Genomic DNA, 24,400 nt, shown 5'->3' with positions numbered 1-24,400 from the left:
TAAACTGGCTAGACATTGTCTCCCTCTCTATGCTGATGATTCAAAGCTGTTCAGTGCAGTCAAACAGTAGTCACTGCAAGCAGAAATCAAAAAGATGGCAAAAACATAGTGCATGAGTTTCAACATTGACAAATGTAGCATCATACATTTTGTAAAATTCCAGTCTAGGTTTCAATTATACTATTGCACATTAAGCTGGAAATAGCATATAAGAGCTGCAAAGTGTGGATGAATACAGAAATCTTGGAATTGTTGTTGACAACCAGTACAAAAGACTATGTCTCATGCAAACTCTGTCCTTGGTCTCTTAAAGAAAACTATTTCCAGTAGATCTCCTTATGATTTTCTGAAGTTGTACATGGCCCTTGTCAGGCCAGTGCTTGACTTTGGAAAGTAGATAGCATCACAAGGATGAAATAAAGCTTCTGGAAGGGGTGCAAAGGAGAGCTACTAAGGTAGTAACAAAGATGAAAAACAAGTATTATGACAAATGTAACTTCACAAGACCCCCCCCCCATTCACATGTCAACTTCCCAAAATATTGGCACTGATAGGAGGGGACATTCAAAGAAGCTGAAGCAGTCAAAACTGAACACCAACAGTAGTTTTCTTGTGCCTTGTAGTCTACCATTCGAACTGTCCCTCAGATACAACAGTCAATTCCCAATGATGAAGCTTTCAAGAATTTGGATGTTCAGTGGAAGGTTGTTTCCTAAAAGTACCAGCAGAATGGATCTTATGTCTAATCAACTGCATCATTAACTATTGAGAAATTCACAGATCAAGAAGGAACTTAATTTGTTCTGAATGCAAATTAAGGTACAGTAATTTGTTTAAATTTTGGTTTGTTTGTTGGTTTTCTGTTGGCTTAAGTTTCAATTATTGATAGTTATATATTAAATAATTCATAGGCTTGAAGTATGGATTTTACCTGTTTTAGTGTTTACCTTCAGTTTCACATTTTTGACTTCTTTAGGGCTTGACAAACTGTGATGTTTTCTTCCACCTTATAAGAGCAACAGGTATGAACAAAAGGCTGTAAATTTCCCCAAAAAAAGGCAGCATTTTCTTGGTACAGCATTGTGCTCAAAGAATGAAAACTGAAAGTTTTATTCCACTTGAAAGAGAACCATTCTCAGTAGATCTCCCTGTGTTTTTGTAAAGTTGTAAAAGGACCTTGTTGGACCAGTGCTTGACTTTAGAATATGCATTACATCACAAGGGAACAGAGGTGATACACAACTTCTGGAAGGAATACTGAGGAGAACTACTAAGGTAGTAACAAAGATGAGAAACAAGTCTTATGATGAACATTTGAAGGCTTTGAAATTATTCACACTGGTGCATAGACAACAAAAAACTCATATACTTATGACCTAAAGCTTACTTCACAAGAACCCCTCCCCCAATCCCTTTGTCAACTTTCCAAATAGGAGGGGAAATTCAAAGAGGCTATTCAAGCCATCAGTTAAAATTCAACATCATTAAAAGCCTTTCTCCTGCTGTGATTTCAACCATTGCAAGCCTCTCAGATACACCACTCTTAGCACTCAATGATGAAGCTTTCAAGAACTTACTGGATGTTGAGTGGAATAGTGTCCCATGAGAGGAAAAAAGACAAAAAAAAAGAAATTGCACTACAGCAAAGGGCCAGTTTTTTACCAGCCAATTTGTTCTCAATGTGGATTTGCTCCCTGTTTCAGAGGCTACATTGGTATTGATATTGATTGTAGGAGCCTTTCAAGAAAAAGCAGTATCCAGTGTGATTCTAGGTTCAGATGTAAATCTTAAAATGTATTAACACATTGACTTTGTTTGTTTACATTTGCTTGCACATGTTATGGAAACACATTAATATTAAACAAATTCTATGAAACACTTGATTATTTTATAAGCATTTGTCTTGTTTATAGACTGGAATGGCATATACAAAGAGTGGCCTCACAGAAGATAAGATCAGGGTTACTGTAACCTCAGATTCCAATCTGAGTGACAGTGAAAATTCTCATCTAGACCCTAACTTTACTCATAGGACAAGTCTTTTCCACTTGGGAGGGATGCAGAAGCCATGAGTTAGTAAAGTCACAGCAGTGATGAGTTGGAGCAGATAGACTTGTAAGGTGAGGAAGATGGCATTCCATTATCAGAAAAAAAATTGATGATAGCAATAGGCATTATAGGCTACATAAAACAATACTGAAAAATGAAGAGTGTAGAAGCTAGACCTCCAACATTGAGAACTAGAGAATCAAACAAAGTATAGTTTGAGGAGTATATTGAGAAGGAAACAAAAACTTTTTACTGATGGTCAGCAATCACTGCTTTGTAGTAAAGAAGCTTATGAGTCATCTTAGCAGTTATGAATAGGTCTCAGGCTTCCTCAGTGGTAAGTGGCTTCGTTTCTCAAGCAGAACTTCAATGACCAATCAAAACATATAACCAAAACTGGTAGTTTATAATAAATTTATTTCCCTTGCCAAGCAGATTGAGACCTGGTGAGACATATTTATGAAGATAATTGACCACTGCCTTCAAAAGCTCAACACCCTTTTTAAAACAAATCTTCAAATACTAAACATAATTCAACTTGTTTTCAATTTAGTCTACAACATATTAGCAAATGATGACATTTGATTAATGTTATATAGAATGTTATAATCTACACATAGCACAACTATGCATGAAACCTCAACTCTGTTTCTCAAACTGTGTCCTAAAGCCAATTTTTTGCATGGGAAACTACAAATTCAGCTTTCATAAGTAGCCTAGTTTGAAAGCATGATAGGGTATTTTATATTCAAAAGAAAAGTAACAGTATTGCTCTAAGGTCATACAACAAAATTTTTGATAAAATTCTAGTGTATTGACTTTTGGCTATCTTGGAAAGGGGTTAGATTAGGGGAATGAAACTTTCAGGGATGGGTCTACAAGCTAAAGTATATCCCTGGAAGGTATTTTGAAGTACCCACCTCCACTCCTTCTTCCTCTAGAGGGCCCTGGAATTCACCTACATGTCAGGTCTACACCTATTGAAGTTTTGACAAAACAACATTTTACCTTAATTTTCAGCTACCAGTTGCTTTTTCTCTGCCTTTAGTTCTGCCGTTAGGCTGAGAATTCTCAGCCTATTTCAATGTTATTTTTCTTCTTCAAAATTTAGCAAATGTATTTCCATATCTTTAAAACCTTGTAAACTGGGATTGAGTAAAGTTGTGAAGCTGAAAACAATCTTGTTGTACTTTATTCAAGCAGAAGATCTATTTTTCAAGGTTTCACTTTTACAACACATATATTTTTAAAGGTCATCAAAGGTAAGGACCCTCTAGAGGGAGGAGGAGTGGAGGTAGGGGTAAAATTCTAGTTAATTGACTTCTTGCTATCTCAGAAAGGGTTTAGATTAGGAAAATGAAACTTTCAGGGATGGGTCTACAGGCTAAAGTATGTCCCAGGAAGGTATTTTAAAATACCCACCTCTACTCCTTCTATAGCAAGAAGTCAATTAACTTGAATTTTACCAAAAATTTGGCAAAACTCTAGTTTATTGACTTTTGGCTATCTTGGAAAGGGGTTAGGTTAGGAAAATGAAACTTTCAGAGATGGGTCTAAAGGCTAAAGTATATCCTGGGAAGGTATTTTGAAGTACCTACCTTGGTAAAATTCTAGTTAATTGACTTCTTGCTATCTCAGAAAGGGTTTAGGTTAGGAAAATGATGCTTTCAGGGATGAATCTACACACTAAAGTATGTCCTGGGAAGGTATTTTGAAGTAACTATCTCTATTCCTTCTGCCTCTAGAAGGCCCTGACCTTTGATGACCTTTAACAATATGTGTGTGATAAAAGTGAAACCTTGCAAAATAGATCTTCTGCTTAATTGAAGTACAACAAAATTGTTTTCAGCTTCATAACTGTGCTCAATTTCATTCTATAAGGTCTTAAAGATACACAAATACATTTCCTAAATTTTGAAAAAAAAATTGATATGGCTCAAATTTCTACTCAAATAACAGGAATTGCATTTTCAGAACTAAAGGCAGATAAAAAGCAACTAGTAAATGAAAATTAAGGTAAAATATTGTTTTGTCAAAATTTCAATAGGTATAGAACAGTCATGTAGGCAAATTTCAGGGCCCTCTTGAGCAAGAAGGAGTGGAGGTGGATACTTTAAAATACCTTCCCAGGACATACTTTAGCCTGTAGACCCATCCCTGGAAGTTTTATTTTCCTAACCTAAACCCTTTCTGATATAGCAAGAAGTCAATTAACTAGAATTTTACCAAATTTTCTTAGAAATTAACCAATAACAAAATCAAAATATGGTAGGGTACAAATTTAGATATGAATTGTACAGAGTATATTTGAGTTCCAAATATTCATGATGATGGGTTCACAAAGAGGAGTTTTTATAGCCTACATTCTTTTCTTATCATATATCCTTTTGTAGAATTGTAATTTTATAGTAGTGTCAGACAAAGGACAATGGGAACTTAAACAGTTGAAAATCTATCTGATTTCTAGATTTAGCCTATCACATTTTCTTTGTTTCTCAGGGAAAATAGTGAATGGACATGGCCCAATACCACAAAACTTTCTGACATTTCTCTATAACTAAAAATTAGCTAAACTGTTAAACTAGTAGTGCCTAGGCTACACTCTGTTTATAGTTACCATGGTTACTGTAAGGCAAGTCTGCTGAGTAGAAATATTGGCATCATACATTAAACTGTAAAATACAGTTAAAAGAATTTCCCAGTTATTGTTTAATTATTACCAATAAAAGCCTGAGCTGCTTCATAAGTCTCTTATCAAATAACACGTTTTCTCAAATTTATATTTTGAATTCATCAACGATGAAAAGCTGCTGATGCACTACATATTGCCCAAAATTGGGTTCTAAGAGCGATTTTCGGTGCTATAGTGCGCATGTAGTGGCTTTCACCGCAACACGCGCAGGGTCCATTTAAGTATACTAGGACTTATTTTTATGTCAATTTCTTTAAATTTTTTAACGTAAAAGAATATAAAAATTATCCTGAGCTGATCGGACCACTGGATAGGAAATTGCGTGCACAGAGCCCCTATTGAAATGTATTTAGATTACCGTCATATTTAAAGAATGAGGAAAACTTACCTTAGACCTTAGATCAGATGCACCAAGGCATACACGGTTCAGGCTTCGCAAATTTATTTCGTACGTTCGGTGCATGCTGTTTCTGGGTCTGCGTGAACGGTGTATACTCGATGGTTGCCAGTGCAGCGCTGCATTCACCAGTGAGGGATTGTTCATAAGTAGTACGTAGCCAAGGCATCTCCATCAACAAACTCTAATTACATTTGTCACAAAAAGTTGATTTGATTTATCAAGGATGATTTGGTTGGTTATCCTATGCTTCTAGTGAGTGCTTTCGGCTGCGTAAAGCAGAACTGGTATTACGTTGCAACTAAAAAGTCACAATTTTAGCCGTAGAGAGAATCTTTCAGATGGAAAAAACTTTCCGTAGTTTATTGATGACTTTCTTGGCTTGATCATTTTTTGTGAGCACATTTTTTGTGGTGGGTCCTCTATTTTCAAATATGATTCAAAGGTATTCGCAACAGGCGACTTTTTCAGACTGTTGGTCTCCACAATCGACTCTCACGGGTGAGTGTGTCATGGCCGAGCTTTTTTTTCAATATTCGTTCAAGGCAAACCTGGCAGCATCTCTTCCTCATTGGTCTAAAAGCTTTTGAGCTCGTTGTTATCACGATTCTAGTACGGTACTTTCATTAGCGAGGTCTATATTGGTTAGGTGTAATTTAGGATTCAGCTGGATTCCGTCTGTGCTGATGATACATATTATGTAATAAAATACAATTACGTAGAGTAGCAGCGACAAGACCAAGCCTTTTTTACTCCTGACAGGATGCAGGAGTAACAAGTTTTACCACTTGGTGTCTTTACATAGAACCTTATGTCTCCATAGAGAGAAATGATCAGCAAAAAATTGGTGATTCTATAGTGCTATAAAATCATTCGCAGATTCTAGTGATGCACTGAATCAAATATCTTTCCGATATCGATGAATTTCATAAAGATTTGCTCTCTTTGCAGTTTTCCGTCAGCAGTTTTAAAGTAAACACAAGGTCCCCAAAAAAATGGTTTGCTCTGAATCCACGATGCTCATCACAATCACAGTAGTGACTTTTGAGCCATGAGCTGATTTTGAGCTATGAGCTAAAATGTGTGACAGCAATTAGCTGAGAGTAGAGGGGAGGTAGATTTCTCAAAAATAGCCTGGGAGGGTCACATCCCCTTTCGAAGATATTTACAAGGGTACTTTGTTTCCAAACAGAAAGTACTTTGGCTGTCACCGAGATTGCTGCAAACAATGTGGCACAACTAGTCAGGCATGTGAGAACTGTCATTTTTAAAAATTTCGTTGAAAATTCCGTCTTCTCTGGATAACTCCACTTTTTTCAGTTTTATTTGCAGCTGCTACAATTCCGGTGGATGACGGCGGATCCGTGTTAACATTTATGTAGACCAAAGTCTTGCTGGAATTTCTTGGGTGTTTTATGATAAAGTGCTGTTCAACAGCTTTTCAAAGAGACTGGTCCAGAATTTGTTTACCACAGAATGCTCGGTTATCAGGAAGCCCTAGGGTCTCTTACTGGTCCATGGCGAATAGGGGAATTCTTGTCAATTCTTAAAAAAGCATAGGATGGATGGCCACCATCCTCCCATTACATTTCCTGGCTGAAGGGTCTTAAGACGGAGATCAGCACCGTCGATTAGAAGTTTTAGGGTCTAGTGCCGTATCCTTAACCTTTTTATAAACTTCATAGACAGCCCTTGAGTCCAGGGGCGAACCCAAGAAGATAACGGAGATATATCCCCCCCCCAAAAAAAATGGGAAATTTGTTCTGTATCGTCAACATTCAGAACATCAGATTTTAGATCCCATTACTTTTGATTTAAATTCAATAGTCTCTTCTCGTAGATACTCTGGTGAAAAAAAAATGAAATTCCCTGTTTAATCTCCTTAAGAGGCTAATTAGTGTTTATCAACTCGGTGGGTGGTCGGACGATGGATGGCCATAATAACGAAGTACTCACTCTGTGTTTCCTTCTTCTTACTTTAAAATATAAGGAAAGCAAGAATCACAGCAAATAAAAAAAAATGTAGCACAAAGAAATTGACGACTAGAAGACATGCAACAATGAGAATCACAACATATCAAAAATAAAAATTCAAAATAGAGTAAGGGTTTTAAGGAACACGTTTTGCATTTGTTATTTAGAATTAGTTTGTTTTTATCTCTAGAAAAAATAAGTTTATATTTTGTCTTCATTTAACAGAATTCTTATTAGATTTATCGCACAATCACTTGTGCGATAAATCTAATCCAACACAAACCACTCAAGGTTTTTTTTTTCGGATCACCCTAATTATTGGACAGGAGTTTAAAAGCTATTAAAACTAGATGCTTTTGCTTCAGCAACACACTAAGCTTAAACCGTAGAAAGTACTTTTGTTGGTTTTATTTATCTATAAACTTAGTTTACTGACAAGTGATGAGATGACTTTTAGCATGTCTGAAGTGTAGAACCATTTAAACTAACCCTTTAATTTTGTCCTATGTGCGGAGATTTAAATGAGAGCGTATATCACTTGATGTAGTGAACGTGAGTCATAGGAGATTTGAAGTGTTTGGTAGGGGGAATTTTGATTTTAAGTGGTTGGTGAGAGTATGTGCGCAAGAGTGTCTTACGGGATTCAGAAGTTTGGCTAGATTCCTTTGTTTCGTGATAAATCATGGAGTTAGGTTTTTGTAGGATTATGTTAGGATCTGTGCAATTTATGAGTTATCGTTCGTTTTTTTTTTACATTTTTTTTCATGGCCTATGGACTTTTAGCGCAAATAAATTCTATTCTATAGGGAGCCAAGCAAGTTAGACAATCCTTCAAACAAGTTGGCGCTACCTGTGTCTATGGTATCTTCGGCATTCGTCCACTAGACAGTTCCTTCATCATCATCGGGCAGTCATGACCGAACCCGTCCTGATTAGGTCTACTTAAGTCTGTATCTAGACTGTAATATCAGCTTTCTAAAATTTTTCTAGAGGTTTATGAGTCACATCCATCTAACTGATGACCGACTAAATCAAAATTGAAATCAACCTTTAAAGTCACAGAAAGCAAGAAGGATTACTGAATCAATTCTACTAATTGCCTTAGCCATATTCTGATAGACATTAAAAGACAAATCCACTTATCTTGTTATTTATTTCTGACCCTGTGGTGACACAGGGAATTGACCTCTGCTAGGTAATAAGGAACCAAGAGTGCCATCTCAGATGCCACAAGACATGGAATTGTATGCTGAATATACATTACGTCTCCAAATAAATGAAAATGAAGAAGAATAGATAGAAGTGCTTAGGCCAACACAGTTAAGCACGCTTCTAATTCATCCCTATTTATTCAAAGCACCAATCTTTATACCCTCCTCAGAAGTGCCCTTCCCCTTTAATCTTTCTTTAAGACATCATCTCATCCCATTCAGGAGCAACCTGTTTTTTTGTTTAGCCCTATATGATTGCCCGACAAAGGCGATCTTGAACAATCTTTCCTCCTTCCTCTGCAGAAAGGGTCCTAGCGAATACTTACTTTTGTATTGTAAGAAGAATTTATGATTTTTTGGGAGGTATTTTCTTTTGTATGAATTATATTTTGTTTTGTAAGAAGTTTGCACAACTATATTTTGTTTTGTAAGAAGAATTGCACAGAGGTTGAATTAAATGGGGGTTCAGTTACATGCACATCTCTTTTCAAACAAGTGTTACCAACATTACCTTTTCAGCTCAAGACAGACACAATCTCTGAAAGTTCTTCGTAGCTTCTTACAAAAGACTTATTTTCCTAAATGAGTCTTGATTCCCGAGAATATTTTTTTTAGTAGATATTGTCATAAAAGTTTCACCGTCTCCTGAATTCGTCAGATCTTTTTGGAAAGATACTCATCATACGCATATTCCGGAGAATTTCAGGCAACATGGAGTCCAGACCACAAAGAGAAATAGGGGCTTAAACTATACCAATCGTTGACCCAACATATTCAGAAATTGCATAAGGGTCACATAAAAATAGATGTTGAGACAAAATGGTTGAAATGAAATACATGTCATTCTTTCATGAGATGTAATAAACGTCATTCTTTCATTCCTAGTTCAAAACGTGGATACGGCCGGGAGCATTCGAAGAAGGGTACAAATCTCTTAAGATTATGGGGCAATGGGAAATCCACACCTAAAGGAATTAGAACTATGCTGATTCCTAACCAAAAACTTGGACCAATTGCAAGAACAGAATCAACTGGACATTCTGGTCACAAAGGTAAAACCCACAGAAAATAGGAAAGCCGCATCATTAGCTCATTATAATATTGTTACTTGAATAGATTCATTATCCTTAAATAATGAAAATTTGTTCCTGAACAAATACATAAATTGATTGACATTTTCATTTTGTTCGGTAGATGTCCACTCAGAAACACGTGTTTTTGTGACAAGCTTACTGCTGTAACTCGCACTATAAGGATAAGATACTTGCAATATACTCGTACACCCATGAATTCATTAGTTTCACATCTATCCATTCGCTGAGCCACAATCATTATGTTAAATATACTTAGAAACACGATACTTTTTCTTAGAAAACAATCTAGAATTGGAAAAAAAAAAAGTTTTTTCAAAGATTTCCAACGTTTTCACTCTAAGAATTTAAGCTAAGAGCTCATATGGCACTTGTGACGGGGTTGGAAGAGCCAAGAGCTCATATGGCATGAATTCTAGCAAAATTCTAAGAATCAATAGATTGATTTAAAAGGAAAATTAGAGGCTTAATGCCGGTCAGGATTTAAAATAAGGGCTCTGAGACACGAGGTCCTTCTAAATATCAAAATTCATTAAGGTTCGACCAGCCACTCGTAAGTTCAAAATACCTCATTTTTTCTATTTTTCCTTTCCCTTCAGCCCCCCAGATAGTCGAATCGGGGAAAACGACTTTATCAAGTCAATTTGTGAAGGTCCCTGGCGCGCCTACCAATTTTCATCGTCTTAGCACGTCCAGAAGCACCGAACTCGCCAAAGCACTGGACCCCTCTCCCCGAAGAAAGCAGATCCAGTCCAGTTACATCAATCACATATCTAAGACATTTGCTTATTCTGCCCACCAAGTTTCATCCCGATCTCTCCACTCTAAGCGTTTTCCAAAATTTTCTGTTTCCCCTTCCAACCCCCCCCCCAATGTCACCGGATCTGGTCAGGATATTAACTAAGAGCTCTAAGACATGAGTTCTTTCTACATATCAAATTTCATTCAGATCCAGTCACCCGTTCATAAGTTAAAAACACCTCAATTTTTCCAAATTAACACCCCCCCCCAACTCCCCCAAAGAGAGCGGATCTGTTCCGATTATGTCAATCACGTATCTAGGACTTATTCTAATTTTTCCCAACAAGTTTTATCAAGATCCCTCCACTCTAAGCGTTTTTCAAGATTTCAGGATTCCCCCCCCCCCCAACTCCCATCAATGTCACCGGATCCGGTCGGGATTCAAAATAAGAGCTCTGAGACAAGATATCCTTCTAAATATCAAATTTCATTAAGATCCGATCCCCGTTCGTAAGTTAAAAATATCCCATTTTTTCTAGTTTTTCCGAATTAACCCCCCCCCCAGATGGACGAATCGGGGAAACGACTATTTCTATTTTAATCTGGTCTGGTCCCTGATACGCCAGCCAAATTTCATCGTCCTTGCTTATCTGGAAGTGCCCAAACTAGCAAAGCCGGGACAGACCGACAGAATTTGCGATCGCTATATGTCACTTGGTAAATACCAAGTGCCATTAAAAGCAAAGCAAAGTTTTACAGGATAATTTTGTAGACGGATAAACACAGTTTCAGTTTTTGAGCACTATCATATTTTTGTCTTACGTTGAGATACTAAATCCAAGAAGTAAGGAAAAATAGTATACCAGAACCTTGTGCAGGGAGCAAACCTTAAGGTTATGCGGTCCCAAAAAAGCATTACCCAATATTATTCATTATAAATCTTTTCAGTTTGTATGGCCAAATTATTTAGAATCGATTACCATAACTTACAGAGCTTGGAGAATAGACTCGAATAAACGAGAGAAAACTTAAAATTGACACCTAATTTCCCAAATATCTTAGAAAAACCGTTTATTTTCTCTCGTTTACAGAGGGATATATTCAGTTTTAACGGAATTAAATAAAAAAAAACTAATTTTTTTTACTGAAAGTAAGGAGTGACATTACAACTTAAAACGAACAGAAACTACTCCGTGTAGGAAAGGGGCTGTTCCCTTCTCAACGCCCCGCTCTTTACGCTAAAGTTTGACTCTTTCTCTCAATTCTACTGTATTAAATAGTAAAACACTTTAGCTTAAAGAGCGGGGCGTTGAGAAGGGAACAGTTTAAGGGAACATTTTAAGTTTTAATGTCACTTCTTACTTTCAGTTAAAAAAACTAGTTTTTTTATGTGATTTCTGGACGTTTTTGAAATAATGCATGTTTGATTTTGGCTTTCCGCACATAAATTATTAAAATGAAATTTGTATATTAATTCTTTTTTTTGGTTAAATGGCTTTCTCTTAGTTTTGATCAGACGATTTTGAAAAAAAGGGTGGGGGAGGAGACCTAGTTCCCTCCAATTTTTTGGTTACGTGAAAAGTAACCAAAAAGTGTAACGTAAAAGTGAAAACTTTTAATTTATTTTAATATTTATAATATTTTAATTTACATGTTAACACACTAATCTTTTTTACCCTTTCTGTCAAAAAATCCTTCTGTTTAAAGCATTTTAGAGAGACTATAAGTGCACCATGGGCACATTGCAGTCTAAAAAGAGCTTGTGGAAAAGAAATAGAACATATAATTTTTCTTATTTGTATTATTTCAAGACCAGAATATCACAAAACTAAGCTTTCATATTGCTTATTGTATCTTAAGTAAATACAATCCCTGATGGAGTTTTGTTGATACCTATCTTAAATTTAATTTGTCTAAATAAAATGCATATTGTTTATGGGCAGCAACTAGGACTTGAGTTTTTTTTTAAATATTTTCTTTTTTCAAACAATTGTTGTTCTATGGTCACATTTGTATTCCTTCCTAAGTGGCTGGCTCTCTAGCTTGAGAATCCTTTGTCCAAAGGGCACAGGTTTAATTCCTGGTATTACTAGATTATTTGGTTTGGGACAGGGATCAGTGATGTGACTCTGTTAGCTCAGCTAGAATTGGCCCAACTTTAAAAGGTTACCTAAAGAAATGTGGGGACAGTAAGCAGGAAGGGCATGCAAAAGCAAAGGATGGCTGGCTCCTAGCTTCCTATTGCACTTCCTGGCTAAAGCACAACCTGGTCCTTTACTGGCCTACTGACTTAACCATATAAGCTTTCTTTTAAACTTATTAAACATAAATACAAATGAAGAAATGTCAGTAGGGTAGTTGTTCCTTTTCAATGAATTGTTGATGTATAGACAAGAGTGTGGGTCATGAGAGATGGCTGGTGAATGTTTTGCAAGGTTTAAAAATTTAGGCAATTGCTCAGGTTGACAACTGAGCACAAAAGTAAAATTTTGTGAATGGTTTTCTTTGTGACTGTTATACTTATGTAATGTCAAGTATTTTATAGTTAATCTTTATTGTTTTGTTTTAACTGCAATGGCCCTAGGACTTTAGTGTAATTAAACCAACTTACATCCATCCATTTTCTTCAAACAGACAGGAGTTCTATGTTCCCTAGCTTCAATAAATTTATATGCAATTTTGAGACCAAGGGTTACAAAGTAGGTCAAAACTTGCAAATGGAACTGTGGTGCAACTAATTAATTTGTAAGGAATGTATATCAATTTAAAAAATTAAAAAAAATCATTTAGAATTCAAACAAGACAAATAAATAAATAAAAATATCCCTTTACAATCATTTAATGAATTGTCACAAATGTAGGTCACTCTTAAGATTGAAATGAACAAAGCTTCAATTATGAATCTGTTTTCTTTCAACAGACTGAAGGGGCAAACCTCCAAGCTTTGATAAATTCAATCTCACTTTTGGGCTCTTTTCAATAGGAACTTTCTTTGGATTTTTTTTTACCAACTAAAAACAGCAGGGAAAGCATAAGGTATAAGTGACTTAAGAGACTTGACAACATTTAGAAAAAGCTACATGCAACCTGATCTAAATAAGGATGCTATTGTAGAGTACCAAAGAGAAGCCTACAGGTATATCCCAAATACAGTAAAGGCATATTACAAAGAACAAGAACAGGTTCATAGAATACCATTGAAGTGGGAAAGAAACAAGAAAATTGCAAAAATTGAGATTATAAGATTAACAAGAAACTATGAAAATTGCAAGTACAGTACTAGCCTCCTTCCAACAGAACAAAAAAGAGGATTCACAACCCAAAGCTCTGACTATTTTCAACTACACCTTTAGGAGCAAAAAAAAATTAAATACATTTTTTCACATATGTCAAATATGACAGTTGACTCAGGAGTTTAGTTTCAGGGATTCAATACTCTGTGGTGCCACAAATGGAAGGACCTTTGTTGTCATAAGCATTGTTAATCCTAGCACACACCCACACTCAAATATAACATTCTGTAAAATCATAAACATCTTAAACAGCAAAAATAAAAGACTTTTTTTATTTTTGATAAATATTATTTGAAAAAGGATACTACAAGGCAAATATCAGGTTCATCAGCATGCTAAATTTGATGTGACAATGATAAAATTTGTTAAATATTTCCTGGGGTCAAATGTGTTATCTATAGATAACACAGACATTGCAATATCTATTTGTCCATCCATCTGTTTGATTGAGATTCTGAGACTATGACCCTAGGTCAAAAAGGCTAAGGCTTTTATAGTTTTTTTTATTGACCTTAGGTCAAATAGGGAAAGAGCAGGGGGTGCTATACACAAAAAGTAGAATTTTTGTTGATTTCCTGAAGTTAGTGAAAGTAGTATCAAATTTAAATGAAAGATGGAATAAATGTACATAGCAAAATATCACCAAATTGGATCCTACTAGAATTTATCAGATTTGTTTAGTATAGTTTCAAGAATGGGTAAGGTGCTGTCTCTGATAGTTGACCAAGTTTAAAAAAAACCTTTAGATCAAATAGCTTAAAAATAAATTTGTGTCTGATACATAATATAGTTAAATATATGTAGTTAAAGGAAAAGCTACCATATGTTTCATCCCTGGGAAATTAGTTTAAAGCCCTATCCTGATTAGAAGAGGTAGCTCACATCAGGTTACTCAAACATAATTCTAAAGGAGCTAGACCATGGTTAAAATGCTAATACTGCACTGATACTTAGTCAATTATACTGCTATTTCAGCGTATTTGCATTGTGATGTTAACAATGGGTTTGCAGCTTTAATTTGATGATTGCTTGAAGACAGGATTATCCCCCTATTTAGGGTAGATCAATTTTATTGGAAAGAAAATCATTTGGTAAAATTCTAGTTGATTGACTTCTTGCTATCTCAGAAAGGGGTTATGTTAGGAAAATGAAACTTTCAGGGATGCATCTACAGGCTAAAGTATGTCCTTGGAAGGTACTTTGAAGTACCTACCTTTACTCCTTCTCCCTCTAGAAGGCCCCGACCTTCAAAATATGTGTTATAAAAGTGAAATCTTGCAAAATAGATCTTCTGTTGAATGAAGTACAGTAAAATTGTTTTCAGCTTCACAACTTTGCTCAATCTAAATTTATAAGGTTTCAAATATATGCCAATACATTTCCTAAATTTTGAAAAATAAACATTGATATGGCTCAGAGTTCTACTCATAACAGGAATTGCATTTTCAGAACTAAAGGCAGAGAAAAAGCAACTGGTAACTAAAACTTAAGATTAAATGTTGTTTTTTCAAAATTTCAATTTTGACAAACCTGTTAAACTTGTCAAACCTGTCAGACAGGCGAATTTCAAGGCTCTCTAGAGGGAGAAGGAGTGGAGGTGGTACTCTAGAATTCCTTCCCAGGATATACTTTAGCCTGTAGACCCACCCCTGAAAGTTTCATTTTCCTAACCTTACCCCTTTCTGAGATAACAAGAAGTCACGAAGCTAGAATATTAACAATCACTTTATTAAACAACTATCAAAAAACTGCTGATCAGCTATTACTCTGCTTAGAGATAATCCTTTAGCAGGGCATGAGAAATTTTGTGTTTTCTCCTTGTTTAAAACAGGTTAATTTTTTTTGCTTCAAGAATAACAGAAAAAGAAGTCAATGATCATTGTATTTAGCAGTTATCATACAATTAAAGCTCTATGATCACTGAGCAAGGTGAAGATCTACATCCTTAATAATAATCATCTAAAAGCTGCTGATCACAAATAATTTTTTTTTTAACTGAGATATTCTTAGCCACTTACACTGGAAGTTTTTTTTTGTCACACATTTTTGGAATTTGAAATCTCTCTGGAAACAGATCTTTCTTCCTTATGCTCTGGTCTTCCTTATGCTTTGGATATGGATCGCCACTATCTTTCTTTAGTTTCTTCTCAAAAACCTCAGATAAATGCTGCAAATTCGTAGAATCTTTTCGCGAGAATTCTTCGAAGAATTCCAGACGGATGCGAAATTAATTCTGCATACTTGAGATTTCGGACACGCTCTATGTAACACGTGAAACATCAAAACTTAAAACATTGTATAGTGTATAAAATTTATTTTAGTTTTGAATTTAATACAGTTCAGTTTTAAAAACCGAATGAACAAATAGTATAAAAGTTTAACTGTGATATTTGGGATGAACATTATTTAGCACCTAAAAAGCAATTTAAATATTGATGAAAATAATTAGCAGTGATTAATGTTGCGTATTTTATTAGGTTTTGTCCACAACTTCATGCCAATTCAAGTGGTAGCAATGTTCATCATTATATTTTTCCTTGAAGTACTTGGAAATTAAGATTGAAGAAACATCATGTGTAGTTTTGTTTAGCTATTTTGTAATATGAAGAATTTTTCCTCACCACACTACTTTTTACTCACTACAAACAACCACCTTGATAAAATTTGAACTGAAAGAAATGGAACTTTTGAAAGAAATTTGTCTGTAAATCTTCCCATATTCTTCTTGTTATTAACTTGTAGGCCAAGAACACACACGAAATTTAACTAGTAAAGATCTTTGAATGCGTTACTAGTGTTAAATAAAAGCCAATAAAGCTAAACTCTAACAGAAGATGGCAAATTGTGTCCAGCAAAAATGACTTGACAACACTGCTATGTTAATTCTGACTGGTGAATATATTTGAAAGCAAGATTCTCTAAAATATGTTTAGCTTTTAATCTCTTGAAAAAAAGTAATTGGTGCTCTTAAGAAAGAAATTGATACTGAAGATTCATTTATACATATCAAACAGGAAGCTTTGATTAATTTTAGACAAAATGCTGCCTATCAGATAAACCATTTTTTTTTACTTTGGTTAGAAGCAGATGCAAAACGGATACTTGTCCACACGAGGAAATATAAGAACGGAAATCCAGCTCCCTCAGTGTAATTTGACTCCATGAAAATGGCTATGTACAGCCTTCAAACCTTTGGTTTTTTCTCAAAATCTTATATATGCAATTCGGTTGATTTAGTTGAAAAACTTAAAAACGTAAATATTTCAGAAAATACAATTATCAGTAGCTTTGACATTGTGTCTATGTATACAAATATTAATGTGGCAGAATCCGAGAAATTATTAGAAAATAAAATAAATGAAAATTATGACTTAATAGAAGTTTCAGCAACAGGATTAGATCAGGATCTACCAACAAATAAATGGCTTACTCATAGGTGCGCCTCTCTCCGGGTTACTGGCGAATATTTATGTAGAGCATATTGAAAATTGGGCATAAAATTCATATTTTTTTAAACATATCTTTTAGGGACGTTACATGGATGCCGTAATTTCACTTTGGAACTATGGGGAAAATGAACTTATGGGTTTTTTAGATCCCCTTAATATATATGATAGGAATTTACAGTTTGCTTTAGAAATTGAAATTGCAAATAAAATCTCATTCCTAGATATTCTAATTATTCGAAACTTAGATGAACTCAATTTCACTATTTACAGAAAACCAACAAAAAACAATATATATTTACATTTTGAATCAACCCTACCCCCCCCCCCGCACAAGTTAAAAAAGGTGTCGTAATAACTCTTGTCGATCGTGCCTTAAACATTTGTTCTGATTCCTACATCACAGCTGAACTAGACTTTATCAGGGATATACTTTTTGGAAATGAGTATCCTCTTTTATTTATTAATAATACAATTAACCGTAGAGTGAAAAGACATTCCCATAAAATCAACGATAATTTACCATGTGAGAATCCCGATAAGCCCCAAAACATAATTTACCTCCCATATATCCCAAAAATCACTAGAAATCTTAAAAAAGTATGCACACAAAATAATCTGTATGTTGTACTTACCAATAATTTGAAAATCATAGATCTCCTAAATTCTGGTAAAGATAAGACTCCAGTTACTCGCCAAAGAGGTGTCTATCAAATACCATGCGACTGTGGCAAATTCTATGTAGGGAGAACCCACCAGAATTTCGAGAAACGCCTACAACAACATAAAGATGATATCACCAAAGCTCTGAATTCTAATATTACTTCTGTTTCTTTTGATTCTGCTTTAAGCAGCTATGTTTTCGAAAATCCTAGCCACAAAATACTTTTTGAAGAATCCGCCATTATTAGCAATGATCTAGGCATAAAGCAAGTAGTTCGAGAAGCAATTGAAATCAGACTTAAGATTAATACTAATATTTCCTTAAATAGGGATTTAGGAGAATATTCACTGAATTCTCTATACACAAATTCAATTAAAAAAACCTTACGAAATATTATAAAAAACTATAGATATTAACACAGAACCTGTCACAAACAGACCTATAAGATCAGCAGCGAAAAAAGCTAGGCTGGCATTAAAAACGAGTTTTTAAATCATTTTGTTTCTTTTCAATGAATTGCCTCGTTTCATAACAATTTATTTATCAGTCCTGGTTGAACTTCGATGAGGTAAGGATGCTGGGACTGTTTTGAGAAACTGTTCATTTTAGTTTTATTGATTTTATCCTCCTGTTAGTTGTTTTTTCTTATTTGTATTGCTGAGGACGGCCCTTGGACATAGGGCCGAAATATTCATTCTAATTTGTTTCCCACTGTCTTAAGGAATTCCCTATTGTTCTTCTTGCTTTTGGTGTTTGTGATTTTTTGGCTGGAGGGGGGGGGGGTTGAAAAGAGGGGGATATGTTGGGAGAACTTTCCTTGGAGGAATTTATCATGGGGGAAGACAATTTCCATGAAGGGAGCGCAGGATTTTCTAGAATTATTTAAAAAAAATAATGAAAAAATAAATATGAAACATTTTTTTCAACTGAGAGTAAGGAGCAGAATTAAAACTTAAAACGAACAGAAATTATTACACATATGATGGGCTCATCTCCTCCTAATACCTCGCTCTTTACGCTAAAGTATTTTTAGTAATTTCAACTATTTATTCTACGGCTTTTATGATTCAGGGGTCATTCTTAAGAAATTGGGAAAAAATTTAAGCTTTAGTGTAAAGAGTAAGGTACTCACGAGAAAGTGAACTCCCTCATATAGGTAATAAAAACATGAGAATACAGAAGCTCGTTACGTAAGCTAATTTATAAGTTACGTATATCTTTTACTAATAAAAACATTCGTGAAAAATTAAAAGTTCTAGTTGCCTTTTTAAGTAACCAAAAAATTTAGGGGGCAACAAGGCCTCCTCCTCCCTCCTTTTTTCTCAAAATCATTCGATCAAAACTATGAGATAGCCATTTAGACAAAAAATAAATATCCAAATTTCCTTTTAATTATTCATCTGCGGAGAGCCAAAATCAAAACATGCATTGCTTCAAAAACGTTCAGAAATTAAATAAAAAAAACAAGTTTTTTTAACGGAAAGTAAGGAGCGACATTAAAACTTAAAACGAATAGAAATTACTTGGTATGTGAAAGGGGCTGCTTCCTCGTCAACGCCCGGTCTTTACGCTAAAGTTTTTTACTGTTTTAAAAAGTAGAGTTAAGAGAAAGAGTCAAACTTTAACGTAAAGAGCAGGGCGTTGATGAGGAAGCAGCCCCTTTCACATACGAAATAATTTCTGTTCATTTTAAGTTTTAAGGTCGCTCCTTACTTTCCGTTAAAAAAAACTTGTTTTTTTAAAATTTAATGTTCAAACAAGAACGCAATCAGTAAGGGCTATTCCTCAGCGTTCAAAAAACAACAGCTACAAAAAAATTGTATTATAAAGCTATCCGTAACTTTTCAGGATTAAAACACAACAGGTGACACTAATTATTACGAAACTATCTCAATGTTTTACGTTATCGTTTGTACCCGTTGTGTAAACACTTAATTCTGTCAGATTTAAATATATCAAATAGAATGTGCACCAATTTGCGCAAATTTCTAGCCCAAAGTGAACAGATTCTTACTTATCCTCTCCCGTGATAGACATCAAGTTCACTGGAAACAAATAAATGGGTACACCAACTAGCAAAAGTTCCAAACCCCTCATCGCTGAAAATGATTGTAGCCCAACAGCCGATTATTACTTACAAGTCCCCTATATGTCTTACCACTGGAACCAAATTGGTTTAAGCATCAAATATACCGGAAACAAATAATAAGTACACCAACTAGCAAAATTGGCAAACCCCTCATTGCTGAAGATGATTATGAGCTAACAGCCGTTTCTCACCCAATGTGAACCGATTCTTACTTATAAGTTCCTTTCCCGTGGTAGGCATCAAGTTCACCGGAAACAAATAAATGGGTACACCAACTAGCATAGTTGCAAACCCCTCATCGCTGAAGTTTACTGTAGCCTAAAAGACGATTATTACTTACAAGTCCCCTACATGTCTTACCACTGGAACCAAATTGGTCTTACCATCAAATACACTGGAAACAAATATTAGATACACCAACTAGCAAAAGTTGCTAGCCCCTCATTGCCGAAGGTGATTATTACCTTACAGCCGACTGTTGCTTATAAGTCCTCTATATGTCTCACAATTTGTATCGGCCTGGATTTCGTTTCAGTGTGCACCTTACTACTGAAGTTGTCAACCCCTTGAAACTTTCAAACTGGTATACCTTATAAAAAAAATTTTGTACCAAAAAATGGATGTCATATATTTTGATCAGCTGATCAAGAGCTATCGATTACCGTCGAAAAAAAAATTCTATCTGTCTTAGTTCAAAAGTTGATTTTTCTTTTTGCCGTAGGCCAACTTCCTAACGTCACCACTTAGAAAGGAGCCTAGGATAAGCTCCAATTTCTTCAGCAATGAAAGAACTTTAAAGTTTATTAGGCACATCTGATACCATTTCTCTACCGCAATCCCAAGTCTGAAAAACCGAATGATAAACTCAGCTGAAATCACGAACAGAAATGGGTAGAAACAATAGATGGCAGCACTTTCGAACCCGTGGGAAAATGCTACATTTTTGCTTCTGTAAATTTTTCTATTTATCACTCAACGACGATATATTGGCTGTGGGGCCGGGTAACTGCCGCATATACTTATAGATTTTAGTCCATCTTCAATTTGAAAGTAGTGCCTGCCTGCTTGCCTGCTAGAACGGAGCTTTCCACTCGAAAGCAGAAACATGGTTTGATGAAACGAAAGCTTGGCTGCACAACTTCAGATACTCCTCTCTGACATAGGCTATATAACCTCCACTTCATTTCGCACACCATAGGCTCTGGCTCGTGGACAAAAACCATCCTTTTTGGCTTCAGGCAAGAGTTCTGCGGAGCTTGCCAAAATGTAATGTCATATTCATCAATCCGGCATGAGGTCCACACTTTGCGTAAAAACCGCATAGGTTAGACCATTACCAGTTTCCAGGAATAAGCTGAGATCGGCGGCATAGGAAAAAAAACAAAAAAAAACGGGACAAAACCAAAGTGTTGCTCTCGCAACATAATGAGGCTTTTGATTTTTTAGTTCCAGAAGAAAAATAACTCCCTAGTAAAAAAAAAATCAATAAATTCAAAGCTTGTTCAGAAATAAAAATAAAACCATTAAAGTTGATGTTGACAATAATATTAAACTACAAAAATATATTTTCAGGGATTCTGAAAAAAGGTTTGAAACCCTGGTGTGTCTATTTTTCCTTTTTTTTTCCAGCGCCATCAGGCCATTGGTATATTGCAGGAGCGTCAAAATATGTAACCATAGGGTTTTGAATCCCCACCCCATCAAGACATGGATGAATCAGTCACTGGTTTTACGTTTCCCAAATACCCGTTATTTAGGGGAGGGCACAGTTTCCCTGGATTTGGAAAAGTATCTTGCTTTGGCCTTGTTTTCCCCATAATTATATCATTTGAGTGATAAGCTCTTATAAAACAACGAATTTCAAGAAGTCAAAACAGCGGAAGCATACTTTCTTCTGAGAAGCTCAAAATTCTTTATAAAGTTGTAGCGAAAAAAAATGTAATAATAACTAGACCTACGTTGCCTGAGCAACGTGAAGTGTTGCGGCAACCTTTGTCTGGCTTCGCCGGCTAAAGTGTTGCGAGAGCAACACTTTGGTTTCGTTTCTCCATTATCGATCACTAATCACATGATCAAAGGCTATTCCTCAGCGTTGAAAAAACAACAACAAAATAGTATCGAAAGAAGGGACTAAATTGACTTTGCAGCCATTTGAACTTTATCTTTTCAATCGTAGACATCGTGACGGATGAAAACTTGGAACAATATCTTATATAATCTAGTTGATATTATAAAGCTATCCGTAACTTTTCAGGATCAAAATACCATAGATGACACTCTATTAATTATTACGAAACTGCCTCGTTGTTTTACTTTATCGCTTGTACCCGTTGCGTACTTAATTCTAGGTTACAGTGAGTATGGGTAGGCTACACCAACTAGCAAAAGTTACAAACCCCTCTTCACTAAAGATGATTGTAGCCTAACAGACGATTATTACTCCCCTACATGTCTTACCACTGGAACCAACTCGGTCTTACCATCAAATACACTGGAAACAAATAATAGGTACACCAAATAGCAAAACTTGCAAACCCCTCATTGCCGAAGATGATTATGAGCTAACAGCCGACCTTTCCTTACTAGTCCCCTACATGTCTTCCACTTGGTATCGGCTTATTTTTGGTTTCAGTGTGTACCCTACTACTGAAGTTGTCAACCCCTTGAAACTTTCAAACTATCTCATGAAGGAATTTTTGTACCAAAAAATGGATGACATATACTTTGATCAGCTCATCAAGAGCTATCGATTGCGGTCGAAATAAGAATTCCACCTGTCTTAGTTCAAAAGTTGATTTTTTTTTTTGCCGTAGGCCAACTTTCTAACGTCACCACTTAGAAAGGAGCAAAGGATAAGCTCCAATTTCTTTAGTAATGATATTACTTTTAAAGTTTAAGAGGTACATCTGATAACATTTCTCTACCTCAATCCCAAGTCCGAAAAAACAAATGATAAATCCAGCCAAAATCACGGCAGCACTTTCGGACCCGTGGGAAAATGCCGCTTTTTTGCTGCTGTAAATTTTTCTACTTATCACTCAAAGAAGATATATTGGCTGTGGGGCTGGGTAGCTGCCGCATATATTTAACACTTATAGATTTTAGTCCATCTTCAACTTGAAAGTGATGCCTGCCTGCTTGCCTGCTAGAACAGAGCTTTCCACTCGAAAGCAGAAACATGGTTTGATGAAACGAAAGCTTGGCTGCACAACTTCAGATACTCCTCTCTGACATAGGCTACATAACTCCACTTCACTTCGCACACCATAGGCTCTGGCTCGTGGACAAGTAAAAACCATCCTTTTTGGCCCCAGGCAAGAGTTCTGCGGAGCTTTCCAAAATGTAATGCAATATTCATCAATCCGGCCTGAGATACACACTTTCCGTAAAAACCGCACAGGTTAGACCCTTATTAGTTTCCAGGAATAATCCGACATCGGAAAAAGCAGCGGCATAGGAAAAAAAAACCGGGGCAAAACCAAAGTTTTGCTCTTGCAACACAATGAGACAAATTTCTCCAGGCTATATTATTTATAGGTTACTACCTGTTGATGTGGCGCTTCGCGCCACACCTCTGTTTAAAGGAGCCTCAATTTGTCCTTTGGCTTTTTACAAGCATCATTTCTCTTGACATCGATTTCCCTCTTTAAAAGAGCCTCAACGCCATCCCTGATCTTCTCACGAGCATCATTTCTCTTGAAATTGATTTTCTTTCCTCCAAAGGAGTCTCAATTTATTCCTTAGCTTTTTACACGCATTATTTCTCTTTACATAGATCTCCCTCTCTCTAAAAGGAACCTCAATTACGTCCTTAAACTTTTCAAAAGCATAATTTCTCAAAACATTGATGTCCCTCTCTTAAAAAGGAGCATCAATTTCACCCCTTAGCTTTTTAAAAGGATACTATCTCTTGACATCTATTTCCCTCTCTCTAAAGGTGCTTCAATCTCATTCCTTCATCTTTTCTCTTGACATCGATTTCTCTCTCTTTAAAGGAGCTTCAACTTAACCACTAAGCTTTTTACAGGCATCTTTCTCTTAGCATAAATTTCTCTCGCTTAGAAGGAGCCTAAGTGTAGTTCCCTAACTTATAACAAATAAATTTTCTCTTGAAATCGATTTCGCTCTCTTTAAATGACCCTGAATTTTGTCCTTTAGCTTTTCACAAGCACCATTTCTATTTCACGTGGTTAAAAGTGCAAACGTCTACAGACTTTAGTCTGTTTTACAGACTTGTAGACTAAAGTTTACAGACTTTAAAAGGTATGCGTAGGTTCAGTGCAAACACACCGCCGTGACATTAGCACTTTATCAGAGCACTTGGAACACTTTTTAACAGCACTAACAGTTAACTAACTTTTTTAACAGCACTTAGAACAGTGTATCTGTGTCAGGAGCTTGAATCGGTTCAGAAGCGTGCGGTATCGATCATCTTGGGCCGCCGTGACATCCCCTACGAAAAGGCTCTGGAAGTGCTAGGACTGCCGTCACTCCAAAACTGGTACGAAACTCTGATAGTAAGTTTTGGAAAGTTCTTGCTTTCTAAATCTCAGCACCGTGACATTCTACCTGAACATCCTCTACCATCAAGAACAAGATAAGTTAGTTACCGTTTAAGCAAGAACAAACCGATATGGTAATTCTTTAGTCCCGGTTTTCGTCGATATATGTACAATAGGAGTTAATGTTTATAGTTTGATTTATATTTACGAGTTTAGTTTTTTGAATTGGTTATAAAGAAACGCAAATCGGT

General features: G+C 35.7%; 1 protein-coding gene across 1 annotated transcript in view; it reads right to left on the bottom strand.

Moving 5' to 3' along the window:
- Positions 1-9,655, bottom strand: part of LOC136039629 (uncharacterized) — a 122,509-nt gene extending 112,854 nt beyond the window's left edge. The window contains exon 1 of the mRNA XM_065723527.1: positions 9,557-9,655. Coding sequence (XP_065579599.1) covers positions 9,557-9,655 — 99 coding nt within the window. The remainder of the gene's footprint in view (positions 1-9,556) is intronic.
- Between the last annotated feature and the right edge of the window lie 14,745 nt (positions 9,656-24,400).

This window comes from Artemia franciscana, chromosome 19 (assembly GCF_032884065.1).
Source record: "Artemia franciscana chromosome 19, ASM3288406v1, whole genome shotgun sequence".
NCBI classification, from domain to species: domain Eukaryota; kingdom Metazoa; phylum Arthropoda; class Branchiopoda; order Anostraca; family Artemiidae; genus Artemia; species Artemia franciscana.
The sequence above is the reverse complement of the archived record's forward strand: the minus strand, read 5'-3'. Positions and strand labels throughout refer to the sequence as shown.